The sequence below is a fragment of the Gossypium raimondii genome, chromosome 11 (genome assembly GCF_025698545.1).
Source record: "Gossypium raimondii isolate GPD5lz chromosome 11, ASM2569854v1, whole genome shotgun sequence".
Taxonomy (NCBI): domain Eukaryota; kingdom Viridiplantae; phylum Streptophyta; class Magnoliopsida; order Malvales; family Malvaceae; genus Gossypium; species Gossypium raimondii.
Genome location: NC_068575.1, coordinates 8,462,127 through 8,479,246, shown reverse-complemented (window position 1 = coordinate 8,479,246; position 17,120 = coordinate 8,462,127). Strand labels below are relative to the sequence as shown.

Here is a 17,120-nt window from a genome sequence, read left to right as displayed (position 1 = left end):
AAAGTTTTATATATTATTTTCTTGGTTTAAATCTCATTATGTACAAAATTTTATTGGTTTATAGAAATATAAAAGACAAAAACATCTCGCTTAATCATATAAGTTATTTAGCAAATATGTGTTTTTTGGATTAAGTTGAGATCCGGTTATTGGGTGACACCAATAAAAATATTTATAAATAGTATAGATATTGAATGGTAAGAATATTGTTTGTTGTGATATTTATTCATTCATAAATATGGTTTGTTTATAAAAAAATAATTAATCAATAAAATAAATACAAATCAATAACACTTGCATGTATTTAACATAGAGTTTTTCATGGCCAGGTCAAGTAAAAAATTTAGACCCGTTTTGTAAGTTTGACTCAAAATATGGGTCTAAAATTTTGTCCAAGCTCGACCTGATCCGTCTATATTAATTTTTTATATTATCTTTTTATATAAAAATAAATTTTAAAAATATATAATACATCAAATACATTAAAATAAATATTTCTCAACAAATGGAAAAAGACTTAGATAAGTGTAATTTAGCAAACAAGTATCTCTAAAATAGTAACAAAATTAATAATAAAACAAAAGTTATACAATATCTAAACAATAACAACAAACTAGTAGTAATATTATAGTAAAATGATACTAACGCAACGAAAAGCATTAAAAAGAAACAGCAACATCTATTTTTTGCAAATTCGGGTCAAGCTAAACCCGGGTAAAAAATATTTACTCAATGCTCGACCCGTTTAAAAAACGAATACTATTTTTTATGCAGACTTCTTTTTCGAGCCTATATTTTACTCAACCTCTTTCATTTTTTGAACAAACATTCGGAAGTCTAATTTAATTTAAGAATGGTAGCGTTATTTTATTATCATTCACGATGTTATTGTTGTAATTTAATAATGGTACCCTATTTGTACAAAGACGTCGCATATTTATAATAACGCACCTACATATGAAATGTATTTAATTTCACCCACTACAACGAAAACATTTAAAATTTATTTAATAAAAGGAAAAGATTGAAAAATAAAAAATAAATGTGATAAAGAATGGAAATGCATAATTTAGGTCAAATTAATATATTTTAAGTTGAATTATTGGAAAAAGCACTTAATAGCATGGGTTTTGGCATTTAGGACAAGTCCTGGAACACAATGTCACGTCTTTTTCTTTCTTTTGTTTTGAGCCCATTTTGTTTATTTTTCATTTTTTATTACAAATTAATATTATTTCTATTATTCTCCATTTGGACTTTACTTACATGACAGATAATAAAAATTTCATCAGAAATCATAGATATTTTATACAATTATACCAACACATAGATATTTATTTATTAAATTCATTAAGAATTTTTTTAAAATTCCATAACCTATTTTACAGCTTACGAACTTTGACAAAAGAATTTTCCTTTTTATTTTAAAGCATTCACTTGCATAATAAAATGTTACATATATTTTACCCTAAATAAATGTACATATTTTAGGTATGTTATTTAATTTTGGTTGGTGTCACTTTAATTTTCCTTTATTTTAAGTCTTAACCCACTCAATGGAAAAGGCTAGAGAGAATTAAATAGAAAAAGATAAGCAGTAACCCTTGATAAAAAAATATGATATAGAAATTACCAAAAACAAAATAAAGAAAAGATAAAAAGCATGTTTGGATAAGTGTTAGAGAAAATAAAAACAATAATTTATTAATGAATGGATTAAGTTTTTAAAATTATAAATCAATTTTGTTTTTTTATGCAATTAGATAATTGGTTTTTTTTCTAATCATATATGCTTTTGTTGATACAAGTGTCTAGAACTGCCCATAGACGCTTCTCAATCCGTAAATAGGAGAATAATGTGTTTCAGCGCACTCGAACCCATGTCATCCTGTATTGACAACAATGCCCATGCCAATCGAGCTAAGACTGAATCGACAATTGAAATTTTGATTGTGTTTCAACCATGCACATTTATTTTATATCGGATAAATATAATTATTTTTGTATGCAATACATATACATAAAATGATGCTATATCAATAATTGTGTTAATAAAGTTGTACAAATTAAAATGAAAGTTTATATGTAATTTTGAGACTAATCCCTTACAGAATTTTAAAAAAACTATAAGTATAGATAAATAATTAAAATATATTTAGGTTTGATTTAAAATAAATTTGAAGATGATAAACTTTTTTTTGAGTAACAGGAAAAAAGAATTATTTAATTACGAAAGTGCAAACATGCTATCAATTGGGGATTTCTTCATCATTCTAGCCAAAATGGGAGCGACATACTTCGCCTCCCTTCTGCTCAAAACCTACTCTTCATTCACGACTGTACAACTCCCGAATTCTTAAAACCAAGTCTCTACGTAATTGCCTCTCAAACCACAACTTAACACTAACATCACTCCATTTAACATTCCATGTGATCATGAGACCGTTATAAATTATCTATAACTCCCAAATTATTTAAAAGTTAACAAATTGTAAGAACAGTGCTAACAATACGAAAATGCAAAAATAATTGAAAATTTTAGGTTGATACTTTAAAATTCAAAGATTAAAACTGCACTTGTACTTGTACAAGTACCATTATTATATATTTAGATTTTTAAAAATGTTAATTAATTAATTAATATTGTTAGCAAGTTCCAAGTTCCAAGATCCAATGTCCAAACTACAAACTATTAAACTATTCAAATGTTATTTATTTATTATAAATTAAAGAACAAAAAAAAACCCACTGAAACAGCATGTGCAATGACAGTCCACAACTTGCCTCTTAAGTCAAACACCCAAGTCTGAAACCGCAATTACCGACCAGACCAAACAAGTGAGAGACACAGAGCTGCTTCAGCTTTGGACTTATTAGGCTTAATCACTTTTACTAAGACATGATATCAACATGTTATAGCTTTCTTTTTAAGAAAAAAACTGAATAATTAATTAAAAATAAATAAAATTATAATCAAACTAAATTTGGTAAAATGATATTTAAAATTGAGATTATTAATAAATATAGTATACAAGTGGAGAAATAAAAAAGATTATGTTAATGCATAGTTTTATATTATTAAATAGTTCAATTACTAAAGTTAATACAACCACTTAAAACCCAAGTGTTCCACTGTGGCACAAGAATTAAAATTTTCTTCCTTTTTCATTAAAAAATTAAAATTGGCTGTAAATCACTTTAGGAAGTTTCAAATAGTATAAAGCCAAGCCACACTGAACTGAGCTCATACTAGCAAGAACCTAAGCTAGGCTGTTTTTTCATTATTTTTATTTTCATTTCTTTTTATATTTAAAATCTTGAAGATACCTTGCCTCTCCTGCAACCGCCTTATCTCTCTCTTTCCTTGCTCTCTTCTCTAAATACAAAGGCTTTACAAAGCTAAAAGAGAAGCGTTTTAATGCCTACCAACCGCCTTTAAGCTCTTACCTTTCTTAAAAATCTTGTAGCTAAAAGGGTTTTTATTTCTTTGTTTCCCAAACTAAGAAGCATAGAAGTTTCAGTTTTCTTTCATCTTTTTTTTTCCCTTCTGTTTCATTAAAGGATGAATAAACAAGATGTCATGAAGTTTCAGGTACTTGATTTAGTTTAGTTATGTCACTGTTTTTTTTCCAATAATGCTGTAATTATATTTCCTTGTTTTTGTTTTTGTTTTAACACTGTTTCTGTGTTTTTTTTTTGGTTCAGACTTGGGTTCTGAAAGTTAACATACAGTGTAGCTGTGATGGGTGTAAGCAGAAAATAAGGAAACTATTGCAGAAAGTTGATGGTATGCATGTTGATTACATATGGTTTTATTTAAGTTTTTTTTTCCTTTTGGGTTATTGATTTTTCTTTTATTTATGGTTTAGGGGTGTATACCACTAGTATAAATGCTGAGCAAGGGAAGGTAACAGTGACTGGTAATGTTGATCCGGTTATACTCATTAAGAAGCTGCAGAAGTCAGGGAAACATGCACAGCTACTGGGAGGGGCTCAAAAGGGTCCAAACAATTTCCCAAACCAGCTAGCCAACCAGTTCAAGAACATGAACTTGGATGGTGGCAAAGGTGGGAAAGACAACAAATCCCAAAAGGGTGGGGGTGGTGGTGGTGGTGGTGGTGGTGGTGGGAATAACCAGCAGAAAGGTGGGCAGCAATTTACACACCAACAGATACAGCAAATGATGATGCAAGGGTTTAACCCTTCCAAAGACCAGAAATCTGTGAAGTTTCAGTTGCCTGAGGATGATTTAGATGGAAGTGATGATGATTTTGATGATGAGTTCGATGATGAATTTGATGATGAGTTCGATGATGAGTTTGATGATGATTTTGATGATGAGGAATTTGGTCATGGACATGGCCATGGGAAAGGGAATCAGCAAATGCAAAACAAGATGGTAGCTATGGGGGGAAAAGGGCCAAATGGCATGATTAATGGCCTTGCCATGAATGGTAAGAAAGGAGGTGGTGGTGGTGGGGATAATGGTAAGAAAGGAGGAGGTATTGATATGCCTATGTTAATGAAAGGCATGGGGGATTTTGAAGGTGGGAAGCATGGTAATGGAGGAAAGAAAGGAGGTGGTGAAAAGAACAAAGGAGGGAAAGGAAAAAATGGGGAAGGAGATAAAAAGAGTGGTAAAAAAGGAGGTGGTGGTGGTTTGCTTGGATTTTTCAAGAAGGATAAAGGTGAAAAAGATTTTTCAAGTACGGGTAAAAATGAATGGGATGGTAGTGGTGGTAAAAACAAAGGTTCCCACAATGGAAATGGAGGCAATGGTGGTGGTGGAAACAATAATGGCAATGGAGCTAAAAAGGGTGGAGGCAAAAATGGTGGTGGTGGGGGCCATGAGATGATGAACAAAATTAAAAGTGGTGGGTTTCAAGACATTGATGTTATTAATAATGGCAAAGGAGGTGGGGGTGGGGGTGGGGGTGGTGCCGCCGGCGGCGGTAAGAATATGGGGCAGATGGGCCAAATGGGTGGTCAGATGGGTCACATGGGTTCAATGGGTGGTCAGATGGGTTATAACATGGGCCAAATGGGAAACCATCCGATGAACCAGATGAGTAATTTTGCTGCAGTGCAAGGACTACCAGCAGCAATGAATAATGGTGGTGGGTATTATCAAGGGATGGGACCAGGAAATCCTTATAATCAGCCTCAATATATGGCAGCCATGATGATGAACCAACAACGTGCAAATGGAGGGATGTATCCACCCATGATGTATGCTCATCAACCATATCCCCAACCAAATTATGGACCTCCACCCATGCATCCACCCCCATCTGAATCTTATGCTCATTACTTCAGTGATGAAAACGCAAACAGCTGTAGTATCATGTAAAATTTTCCCCATTTTAGTGCCATTTTCTCCCTTCTTTGCTTTTGGGTTTTTCTTTTTAGGGTGCTTTTTATACATGCTTTGCGAGGTTCAAGAAGACATTTGCTTATGTTTTTCTTGCCAATGGAAAATGTTTAGTTTTCCCTATAGTCATTCCCCAAACAGTCTTTGGGTCACTATGTAGAAGAGAAGTGTAGTTAAAGTTTGAGGGATATATAATGAAGTATATATAGTTGCTTTCTCAAAAGATGTACCAAATGTAGGTTTTTATGTATTGTTGGTTTCAAATATAAAAAAGAACATGGTTGGGCATCAATCCCTATCTAAAGGGTCCATTTGGTTTTCTGGTTTTGACTTCCCCATTTTTCTTTCTTATGATTGCAATCTTCAATTATTTTTGCTTTGAAGAAATTCAATTGAGAGGGCTATCTTGCTTTTTCAGTTTAGAAGGTGAAGTGTTTTCATACTCATTTTATAACAATGTTCAACTTTTTAGGCATTTGTCCTTTACTTTTGCGTTTTCTAGTTTTTGTTTAGAAGCCATGAGCCCATCACCCATCTCTGCCACTACTTTTTATTAGCCATTTATACCATGGAACCCAATTAGTGGAGTTGCACTATAGCCAAGAACTTGAGCCTACTTTTGAAAGGCATGAACAAGTTTTCAGCTGTCTTTGTCTATGAAATTTAGGTAACGGGTTTTTAGGTCATGTTATGATGTCATTGATGTATACGAGAAAATAAATATGTTACTTGTACACAACAATGGTCTCTAATTCTAGGCAAAGCCAGTAAGGTCCATGGAGCCTTCTATGAGTTCACGATTCACATGTTTCAAAGCCTGATTTTCAGGTAACTAATGCAAATCACGCATGAACCTTCACATGAGAAATGCCACGACACAAAGATGCCTTGATTTTAAGAACTAAATTGCCAATAAATAACACCTTTTGATGCCCTCCTGCTTAACCTTTTCCTTGTTCCATTCATGGCTTCTTCTTCCCTTTATTTTCTTCTCATTTTCCTTTCCATTTCTTCTTTCACCCTTTTATCACAATCCCAAACAAGTTCCAAGCTAAACAAGTTTGTTTTGCCAATTCACCAAGATAACAAGACCAATCTCTATGTTGCCAACATTTATAAAAGAACTCCATTATTGCAAATCCCATTTGTTGTGGACTTGAATGGGAGGTTATTATGGGTTACTTGTGAACAAAACTACCTTTCTTCGACCTACCATGCCCCTCGATGCTATTCGACTCAATGTGCTAGAGCCAACACACACTATTGCCACACTTGCTTCTCCAAGGCCAGACCGGGGTGCCACAACAACACATGTGGGCTCATGTCGGTGAACCCCGTGACGGGCCTAACTGCCATGAGCGAGCTTGCACAAGATGTTCTGTCAATCTATTCCACTCAAGGGTCTAACCCTGGTCCCCTTGTTAAGATACCTCGGTTCTTGTTCACTTGTGCACCTTCCCTTTTGCTGCAACCAGTGTTACCGGGGAATGTTCAAGGGGTAGCTGGATTAGGGCATTCCCCTATTTCTCTACCCACTCAACTTGCCTCACACTTTGGATATGCTGGCTTTGCCCCAACATTTGCCTTATGTCTAGCTCCAAATGGGGTCATTTTCTTTGGGGATAGCCCTTATTATATGCTTCCTGGTCTTGATATTTCACTCCCTGTAGGCTACACTCCATTGATCATTAGTCCACTAGGAGAGTACTACATAGAAGTGAAATCAATCAAAATAAATAACAAGGATGTTCCATTAAACACAACTCTGTTATCCATCGATAGACGAGGTATTGGAGGTACAAAGCTTAGCACAATAAATCCTTACACCATTCTCGAACACTCGATCTTCAAATCCGTCATTGAATTTTTCACTAAAGAGCTCTCTGGTATTCCCCTAGTAAAGCTAGTGGAACCGTTTGAGGTTTGTTTTAACTCAAAAAGTATCGACAAAAGAACCAGGGTCGGACCAAAGGTTCCTAATATCGACCTAGTGCTCCATGACCAACATGTTATATGGAGGATTTACGGATCGAACTCTCTGGTTGAAGCTACACCAGGAGTTTCTTGCTTAGCCTTTGTTGATGGGGGACTCAACACTCGAGCTGCAATTGTTATTGGGGCTTACCAAATGGAGAATAATCTTATACAGTTTGACATGGCAAGATCAAGGCTGGGTTTCAGCTCTTCCCTGTTGTTTTTTAGGACTTCTTGTAATAACTTAAACTTCACTGCTATTCCATAAAGAGAATGATTTTGTTTTAGCCGATTGCATATATTAGTTTGTGCTTGCTAGTAGTTGATCTTTAGCTGGTATTATGTTATACAACTATAAAAAACTATACAAGGACTGACACAGGATTAGACACATCCATGGGTCAAGTGACTGCCTAGCTCGACGACCCGCCCAAATATGGGAGGGTTCGGGTAAAAATATAGGCCGAAATATGGGCTTGGGCAAAAAATGAGGCCTGTTTAAAAATGGCGGGCTCGGGCTCAACTTTTTGGCGGGCCCTACCAATATAATAAATATATATTTTTATTTTTATTTTTAATTTTAAAATACTTTAAAAATATATTTTTTATTTTTTATTTTTAAAATATTTTTTGTGTTTATTAAAAATCGGGTGGCTGCCTTAAGCCTTACTTTTTTTTCGGTAGGGCCTGGGCAAAATTTCAGCCCATATTTGGTAGGGCGGGCCGAGCCTAAGAGTCGAGCCTAAAATCTTTTCTGGGCCGACCAACCCGACCTTACCATGGACAGTCTCACAGGATTCGACTTAAGATCTAACCCGATTATTCATCCCGAAATAACTATAGTTTAAGTAACCTCGGACACTTCATTTGAGGGGGTTTCTTCTCTATTTTCCAGACCAGAACATCATCCCTCAATCTTGACTCTCGATTTTGACATCTGTTGTACAACTTCCCATGATGCAATGAAATGGAAGAAAACAAAGATTGAAGATGCATAGATTTGAAGTTACTACTTAATAAGTTTGATAATTTGAAAATTTAAATATTGAAAAATCAATTATGGAAAATCAAGTAATGAAAGATTAAATATTAAAAAATTCAATATTGAATTTAAATTAGAGTTAATTTCATCGACGTCCTATATTATAACCTTCATTCTAAGTTGATCCTTAAACTTTAAAACATTCTAATTTCATCCCTAAATTATTGATGTTATATCAATAAGGTCATTTCATTACTAAAATGTTAATTTAATCATTAATTGGGACATCGATCTTATTTAGTATAGGTTAAAATGTAAAATTTAAGGAAAAATGAATCTTGCAAAATTTATAGAAGTTTTCAAAACCTTTCAAAATTTAAAGAAAATGAGGTTTTCAAAACTTTTACGTAAGTTTTATCGTTCACTCTCTCTTTTTTATTTTTAATTTATTTTATTTTTAATTTTAAAATTTATATAGTAACATTTTACTTTTCTTTAAAATTTTCATTTTAAATTATGTCACATAAAATTTGACGTGTCATTTAACAATGAAATTAATGATTTTAATAATATAAGGACACGATTGACATAACATCGATAGTTTAGGGATGTAATTAGAATGTTTTGAACTTTAAAATTAATTTAGAATGAGAATCATAGTTTGAGGATATTTAATGCAATTAACCCTTTAAATTATAAAATTATTTTGGTGTGCTACTTCAAATTAAGTAGTGTTTGTTTGATAAATGTAAATTTTAAAGGGTGAATGTACTATTTGCCCCCAAAGTTGTACCTAATTGTCACTTAGGTATTAAAATTTTTTTGTATCAATTTGATATTGAAGTGATAATTGAGTACAATTTTGGAGTACAAATAATACATTGGCCTAATTTTTAAACTATGAAATTCTTTATTGTACATTTTATCCTTATCCTTATCCTTTTATAAATATTTTACATTATTTTAAACAAAGTCAAGTTTTATATGACTGAATATAAATGCTAAAATTTTATACCTAAAAAATTATTGAATAAAAGAAGAGAATGAAGAAGTAAAATGTTTATGAAAAAGATAAAAGTGGGTTGTGCTTTATTCCTTGAGTGGACATATATTTATACACATAAATTATCAACAAAATTCATAGATAAAGGAGATAACTCAAATAAATTTTAAAATTAAAATTCAGAAAAAAAATTTAGTTACTGACTAGGTCAATCAATACGCCCTCTTAAGTTTGAGGTTGTGGAGCAACACCTAACTTCTTGAGGTTATGCATGAAGATTGATTTGGGTTGTGCTTTTATAAGTGTGTCAATAATTTGATTGATTGTAGGAATGCGAGTGACATTCATATTTGAAAAAAAAGGACAATTGCAAGTAACTTGAGCAATTTTGGAAGCAGTGCTACGAGCAGTGTCAACTACTCCAGGCATTGATGAAGAACAAAGATGAGCACAATGATATGTTTACATAGTTCAGTTTTCATACATCTACGAGGCCTTACCTAAAAAGAAAATCTACTATCTTAACACCTCCTACAACAAATGATTGCAAGTTCTAATACTCACCACATTATTAACCTTACTTTTACACCTAAGATTTAGATAATTTTCCTCTAATTCCCCCTTGAAAACTTAGTTTGTAAACCAAATGACTCACTTGATTACTTACAAAATGCACTCTGAAAAATAAGTTCTAAAGAATAGAATAACTACTAAAACTCTTTACACTCCTTTACCTACACAAGCCTTTTAATATATTAGAAGTTAACACTTGTTAAGATAAAGATCACTTATATTCAATCTTCTTATTAAAATAGCAAGATAATCAGTAGGGATAACATCTTCAATATGACCAAGATAGATATTCAAATCCTTAGGAGATGTTACCCAGTTATCCGATCTAGTCCAATCTTCTCAAAATAGGAAAGTCAATTTCATTAATTCAATCCAAACCAATCTTTAAGATATATTCCTATAATAGGTTTGGATATCATAAATAGGCTTGAACAAGTCCAAAGTATCAACCATGGTCATAGCTCAATGATTTTGTTCCTAAAATTGCTAAGTCCATATATAGCAAGTTATGATGTTGATAAATGTCAGACACCAGTGGACACTACTCCTAGGCATTTTTCATAAACTGCCTCAACAAAAAAATTTCTTTCAACATAATCACGAATGGAATGTAAATCTATCTCAAGATGCTTCATTTTGCTATGCAAAATCGGATGCTGGCTCTAAGATGTTACACTTTTATTATTGCAAAAGATTTTTGGAGGATGAAATAGTGGAAGTTTGAGCTCTTTTACCATATTCATGACCCAAAGAGTTTTAGAGGCAACAATTGTGATGGCTCGATATTCAACTTCAGTGGAGAAGCGAACAATGGTAGGTTATTTCTTTGGGGACCAATTTACTAGATTTGGACCAAAATAAAGCATAAAATCAATTGTCAAACTATGATAAGTGTGATCACTTTCCCTATTAGTGTCTAAGTATTTATAAAGATTTGGATCCAAATGATAAGTGAATCGAATACCATAGATGGAGGTTTGTTTCAAGTACAAAATAATGTGTTTCACTGCTTTCCAATGTAGGGACAATGGAGCATGAGTAAACTACAAAAGTTTGTTCACAATGAATAAAATATTAGATCTTGAAAAGGAAAGATATTAGAATTTCTCAATAGTTCTTCGGTATATAGTGACATTAGTAGGGTTAAACTCATTTTGAAACTTGGAATGGTGAGATGAGCTCATTTGAGTAAGAACTCCTTTACCGTCTTACATCATTATGCCATTTAAAATATCGTGAATGTATTTTCTTTGTGATAGGAATAGACTATCTATAGTTGGTATTACTTTTACCCTAAAAAAAATAATGAACCAAGTTCTTTAGTGAAAATTTCTATGAAATAGAAGTAATAACATGTTGAACAATTGTTGAATTACTGTTAGTCATGATAGTGTCATATACATAGACATACAAATAAATTAAAATACTAGAGCCATCATGGATAAATAAGGATGCATCACAATTAGATTATTTTAGGTCAATTTTTATTAAAAATTTTGTGAGTCCTTTGTTTGATTAAGGTTCCAACTTGAGTCCATATATCACCTTTTTAACTGGCAAGCATAGTCAAGATGATTATGGTCTTCAAAACCTAATGGTTGTCTCACATAAACTTATTCATCAATATAGCCTTGTAGAAAAGCATTGTTGACATCAATATGTTTTATTGACCACTAATTTTGAACAACAATTGATAGTACAAGGAGAATGGTAGTTTACTTAATGATAGGACTAAAAGTAGGATGATAGTCCACATCTTCCCATTGAGTGTACCATTTTGTAACAAGTCAAGCTTTGTATAGCTCAATTGAATTTTTGCTTAATTTTGAAAATCCATTTGTGGTCAATTACACTGGCATTTGGATCTCAAAGAAAAGGGTTTAGTTTCTGTACTTTTTAAGATATCAAACTCCTCTTATATCGCTGCTTGCTAATGTAGATATTTGGTGACTTGTTTGAAAGAGGTGACTCAAAGATGTGTGAGTTAGATAATAAAAAACTTATTTAGGCTTGAAAATTTGATTTCTAGAGCGAGTGGTGACATAGTTTAGTTGATTGGAGTGAGGGACGATTAAAATATAATTTTAACCTTAATTTAATGACTATTTTTACAATTTATCCAAAAAATAATATATATCATAATTTTCAACAACTAAAACACCTAAATATAATACTATTTATCTCTTACAACTATATCATATTAATAGTAATCATCAAAATTAATCTTTACAAGCACTAAAAGCTAAATAACTAATATAATATGGGACTTTAGAATTTCCAAAGTCTTCTCATTACCATTAAGTTGTAAACTAATGAAACTCTCTTTTAAAACTTAAATATTAAGTTAAATTATGTTACTAATCTCTATACCTCTATAAAATTTGAGATTTAGTCCTTATACTTTAAAAATAAAAAAATTCAATTTTTTTATTTTTAAATTTAAAATCCTAATTCAATCGTTATTGTCGTTCGTTGTTTCCATTAAAATTTGTCAACTTATCATGTTTAGTAATATCTTATGTCACATAAGAGTTGCCTAATCAACATGCTAAATTGACAAATTTTGATAAAAAATATTTACAATTTTAATAATTAAACTAAAATTTTTAAATAAAAATGTATAAAAACTTGATTCTTTAACTTTTAAGTAGGAAACTAGATTTTAAATTTTGTCAATATAAAACATATCTATACTTCTATATATTAAAAGCCTTATTTCTTTTACATCTATAAATGGTTAAAATTTCAATTGTAGTACATTTATTTTATTTAGATTACATAAAATGGTCAAATTTTAATTTTGATCTCTATACTACATTCAAATTTAAAATTTAATCTTCATATTCTATTTTCTTTTTACATAATTTGGTATCTAAATGTTTATAATTTCATTAGCTATTTATATTAAACAGAAGGTACTAAGTGATTCTTTTATCACACATGTCCTTTTCTTTTCTTTTTTTGCCTTATAAAATAACAGGAAAATTTTAATATTGATCCTCTACTTTACTAACATTTAAGATGTAGTCTATATTAATTATTTTAATAAATATATATTAAATAATAAAATATAATTATAATTATAATTAAAAATTAAACAGCAGACAAAACATTCTAATTTCAATCTAAATATTATGAATACAACACCCATCATTTACTTCAATATTTAGTTAATTTTATTTTTTATATTATGTTTATCCGTTTTACAATTTATATTTGAGATTTGTGGTTGTTCCTATATTTTCAAAGTTCAAACCTATGTTCTCTCCTTCAAAGTATATCGTGCTTTACCATTGCACTCAACCATTTGATTATCAAAAAGAATTAGAATTAGTGCATTACATATAAGATTGGGCCTCCTCGGCTTACTGAGAGATCTTGGGTTGGGATATCTAAAGCCCTTAGAACCATGGATTTGAGGCTCTGCCTTCAAGTCTCCAAAGTTTGAAACCTTTCAAGAGCTTGAAAATGATGCCTTTTTTACTCTCAGTTCCGCTTAAAGTCTGGCCGGTAATCGAATCACTCCCCTCCAAGAATAACCAAAGGAAAGCTAACCTTGGCATTGCTCAGCAAAGAACACGCCTTTTTTATTCATCTCTTGATCTCATCTGGGATTTTTTTTTTGGTGCTCTAATAATAAGAAAAACCCAGTTTTTTTTGGTCAAGGAATCAACAACCAAGAAACGCGTTAAAGAAAGTGGAAGAACACTGTCTATGAACTGGAAGGATTTTGAGTGAAAGATCCAAAAGAAAAAAAAACAAAAACAAAGGATCTAATGATCATTTCCACCCAAGAGAGCAGAAAATCTGAAGATCTTCAAGAATTTCCCTCCCCTTTCACAATTCCTCTCAGCTTCATTTCCATTCCTGCAAGAACAGAATCAACAGAAAGGCCGAAACTTTCAAGAAATAAGGAGTCTCAGAACACCCAAAGTTTGGATCTTAATGGCATGGCCCTCTCATGCCCATCTTTCCTCAAATCCACACTTCTTTGCTTGACACTCCTTTCATCTCTTATCTTCTTCTTCTTCCTCCAAGCCCCACGAAAACCCCCACGAATCCCACAAAGATCCCTCCTTTCAACTTCCTGTTATTCTCGACAATCTTCTGATAGTACCCTCATTAACTACCTTTCCCTCCATTACTGTCTTTTCAATGAAAAGTTTTTCCTCTCAATTCCTTTCCTTTCCCTTCTTCTTCTCCTCGACTTTTACATTCTCATCAAAACAGCCCAATCCCATTTCTCTGTTGTCACCACCAAGCTCTCTTCTCTCCTTAACTTGTCCCCATCCATGGCTGCTGTCACTCTTTTAGCCCTTGGAAATGGTGCTCCCGATGTGTTTGCCTCCCTCCATGCTGTCCGCTCGGGTCATTACAGAACTGGGTTTGGCGCAATTTTGTCGGCTGGGACATTTGTATCTGCCTTTGTGGTTGGTTTTGTTGCTATCTATGCAGCACCTTTTGGGGTAAAACCTGCTCCTTTTATAAGGGATGTGTTGTTTTATCTAACTGGGGCATTGTTTTTGTTCTATGTGTACTTGAGTGGCGAGATTTTTGTGTGGCAAGCAGTTTCTTTTGTTGCATTTTATATATTCTTTGTTGGGTTTGTGTTTTGGATGGATTTTGGGACCGAAAGAGAGGAGGAGAAGCTGTCTTTACAGAAGGAGATGGTGACAGAAGAAAGCCATTTGCTGGATAAAAATGGTGAGGTTGGAGATGTTGAGAGGGGTGTGAAGGTAGACAAGAAAGCATTTGGAATTGCAGGAGTATGTGAAGTGGTACGTTTCTATAATTTACTTGAAAAGAAACTTTATATGCTGTGATTTGTTTGTTTTAATGTTGAATGCAAGTATCATTACTTGATTGATGGAATGAAAGAGCATTGGTAGATAGTATACAAGCATTTCTTGATGCTACTTTGATTGTAGGTGCTAAGTGTTACTAGGAGCTGAATCTTGATGCTGTTGGCTAATGCTTAATGGCTTATATTTCTGGAACTCACATATTGCTTGAGATAGACAACTAGAAATGGGGTTGAAAGTTGAAACAGTAACATCTAATTAAGCTCTGTTGCATGCCCTTTTTTCTTTATCTCCTGGATTAAATATTTGAGGTGAGCACAATTTTCAGGTTCCTTCCCTGTAAATTGAAGAATGTACATGTTGCATGCCATGAACATAAAAGAAAAAAAAAGGTATAAAGAGAGTTTTGGTTGAGCCCTCCTTTCACTATTTCCTTGTCTATGGACCATGGTATTGGAATGAAAGAAGTAAAATGCAGTTTGTATGTTGTTGAAATTCATTCTTCTTTTGATGTCAATGCTTTTATGACTGTACCTGTAATCTGTAAATATGAAACTAACCTGAGACACCGGGAAATATGATACTATACACATTGGTTTTAGTGTGCATGGGGTCCTTTGCAGGATTGATAGACCCTGAAGGTTTGAGTGCAAAAATTGTATTGACCTGGCAATTTCATGGCTGAAATTAGAATGTTATATTTTGCTTACTACTTCATGTTAGGAGCTAGAAACAGCCAGGTTCCATGAAATTTCTCAAATTGGGTTCTAATTTACCTTTTTTTTCTTTTGTTCAGCTCAATGATGTTTTTGCTTCTACTCATATAACTTCTTCCAGCTTTCACTCTAATGTTTTTGTATTTTGTCTTCAATGCAGATCTCGAAAGCATGGGAGGTTCCTATAACTTTTCTTCTCAAGCTCACGATTCCGCAATCTTCCCCTTCTGAATGGAGTAGATTCTACCTATCTGCTAACATTGTGCTTTGCCCACTAGCCCTTTTATTTGCTTGTAACTCATTCATGCCATTAGATCACCCGATTGTGTTCCTCCTTCCAAACACCCGTTTCCCTCTCTGGGTTGTTGTACTGTTTGGAAGCTTCTCTCTTGCCACCCTTCACTTTATGTTGGAAAAAGAACCTCCAAAGAATGATCAAATCCCTGTAGTGGTTCTGGCTTTTGTAATGAGCGTGTTCTGGATATCAACTGTCGCGGGGGAGTTGCTGAACTGCTTGGCAGCCATCGGATCACTTCTTGAACTGCCTCCAGCACTCCTTGGTCTCACAGTGCTTGCATGGGGAAACTCTGTGGGAGATCTTGTAGCTGACGTTGCGGTTGCCAAAGCCGGCCATCCGGCAATGGCTATGGCTGGATGCTTCGCTGGGCCAATGTTTAATATGCTTGTCGGGCTTGGATCAGCTTTGGTAATGCAAACAACTAATGTTTACCCAGAAGCCTATCAGCTTAATTTTCACATTGGTATTATTATTGCATTTGTCTTCTTGCTTCTGAGCCTGATGGGATCTCTATTGGTTATAACTTGGTCTAGATTCCGGGTGCCTAGATTTTGGGGATTCTGCCTTGTTGGCCTTTATATAATTTTCACACTAGTTAGCTTGATCATTGCTAAGTTCTCCGGTTGATTGGTATGATCCTCTAAGCTGAAGGCATTCAATTCATATATGCTGATGTATGGCCTTTATACATTGTTTGTCTTGGCATTATGCGGTGCCAGATTAGTATATATTGATTGTGTGAAAGGAGGACAAGTACAAGAAATTGTTGGGGGGGGGGGGGTTGTCTGCAATTTCTAGACAAAATTGTATTTCTTCATGTGTTAGATTCTCCATATGATAATGACTGTTTTGCTCAAGAGCGAATTAGAATATCATACAAATCAGAATAATTTCTTTGTAATAGGCATTTAGTCTGAGCCTAAAATGATGTAATTGTATTCAATAGATGCATACTTTCAGTAATGAAATTCCTCAATTTTGTTTTCCTTGCACCTTTGGTTTACATGTTCTTGGCTGGATTTTACTTCGCTTGTGCCTGCCAGAATTCTTGGTTTGGTTTAAGTGAGGCCTCAAAAAAGCTCCACTCCTGCTGGTCAGATGAGCTGTCAAACTTGTTCTAACGTTGTGAGATTAAAGTGTACAACTGTTAAGTTAGTGAGGATATATTATTGTTTTAAAACGGATATTTTCATTTTTAGTTAAATTTATTTATTTTAAATATTCATGAACATAAATGTCAAATTCGAAGTGCAATCATATTTTTATTTTCTAGGTGATCTTCTCACATGTCACCTTACTTTTTAACATGACAAAACCATTACTCAATAAGAAGTGGGAGGCAAATCTCTCTTGGAATAATATTTAAACTTTTTATTTGAAGGGGTTTGATTTGCAAACTTT

The 17,120-nt window shown here is 33.1% G+C and overlaps 3 protein-coding genes across 3 annotated transcripts; all 3 read left to right on the top strand.

Annotated features, from left to right (window-relative positions):
- The first annotated feature begins 3,241 nt into the window (after positions 1-3,241).
- Positions 3,242-5,663, top strand: LOC105804834 (heavy metal-associated isoprenylated plant protein 34). The gene is made up of 3 exons (XM_012637615.2): positions 3,242-3,592; positions 3,706-3,787; positions 3,870-5,663. The coding sequence occupies exons 1-3, from the start codon at positions 3,563-3,565 to the stop codon at positions 5,348-5,350; spliced, it is 1,593 nt and encodes a 530-aa protein (XP_012493069.1). The 5' UTR covers positions 3,242-3,562; the 3' UTR covers positions 5,351-5,663.
- A 140-nt stretch (positions 5,664-5,803) lies between these two features.
- LOC105804835 (gamma conglutin 1) lies at positions 5,804-7,632 on the top strand. The gene has a single exon (XM_012637617.2). It carries the CDS (start codon positions 6,336-6,338, stop codon positions 7,611-7,613), a length of 1,278 nt encoding a protein of 425 aa, XP_012493071.1. The 5' UTR covers positions 5,804-6,335; the 3' UTR covers positions 7,614-7,632.
- A 5,733-nt stretch (positions 7,633-13,365) lies between these two features.
- Positions 13,366-16,711, top strand: LOC105804836 (cation/calcium exchanger 5). Its single transcript, XM_012637618.2, has 2 exons — positions 13,366-14,681; positions 15,582-16,711. Exons 1-2 carry the CDS (start codon positions 13,680-13,682, stop codon positions 16,344-16,346), a joined length of 1,767 nt encoding a protein of 588 aa, XP_012493072.1. The 5' UTR covers positions 13,366-13,679; the 3' UTR covers positions 16,347-16,711.
- Positions 16,712-17,120: the final 409 nt, after the last annotated feature.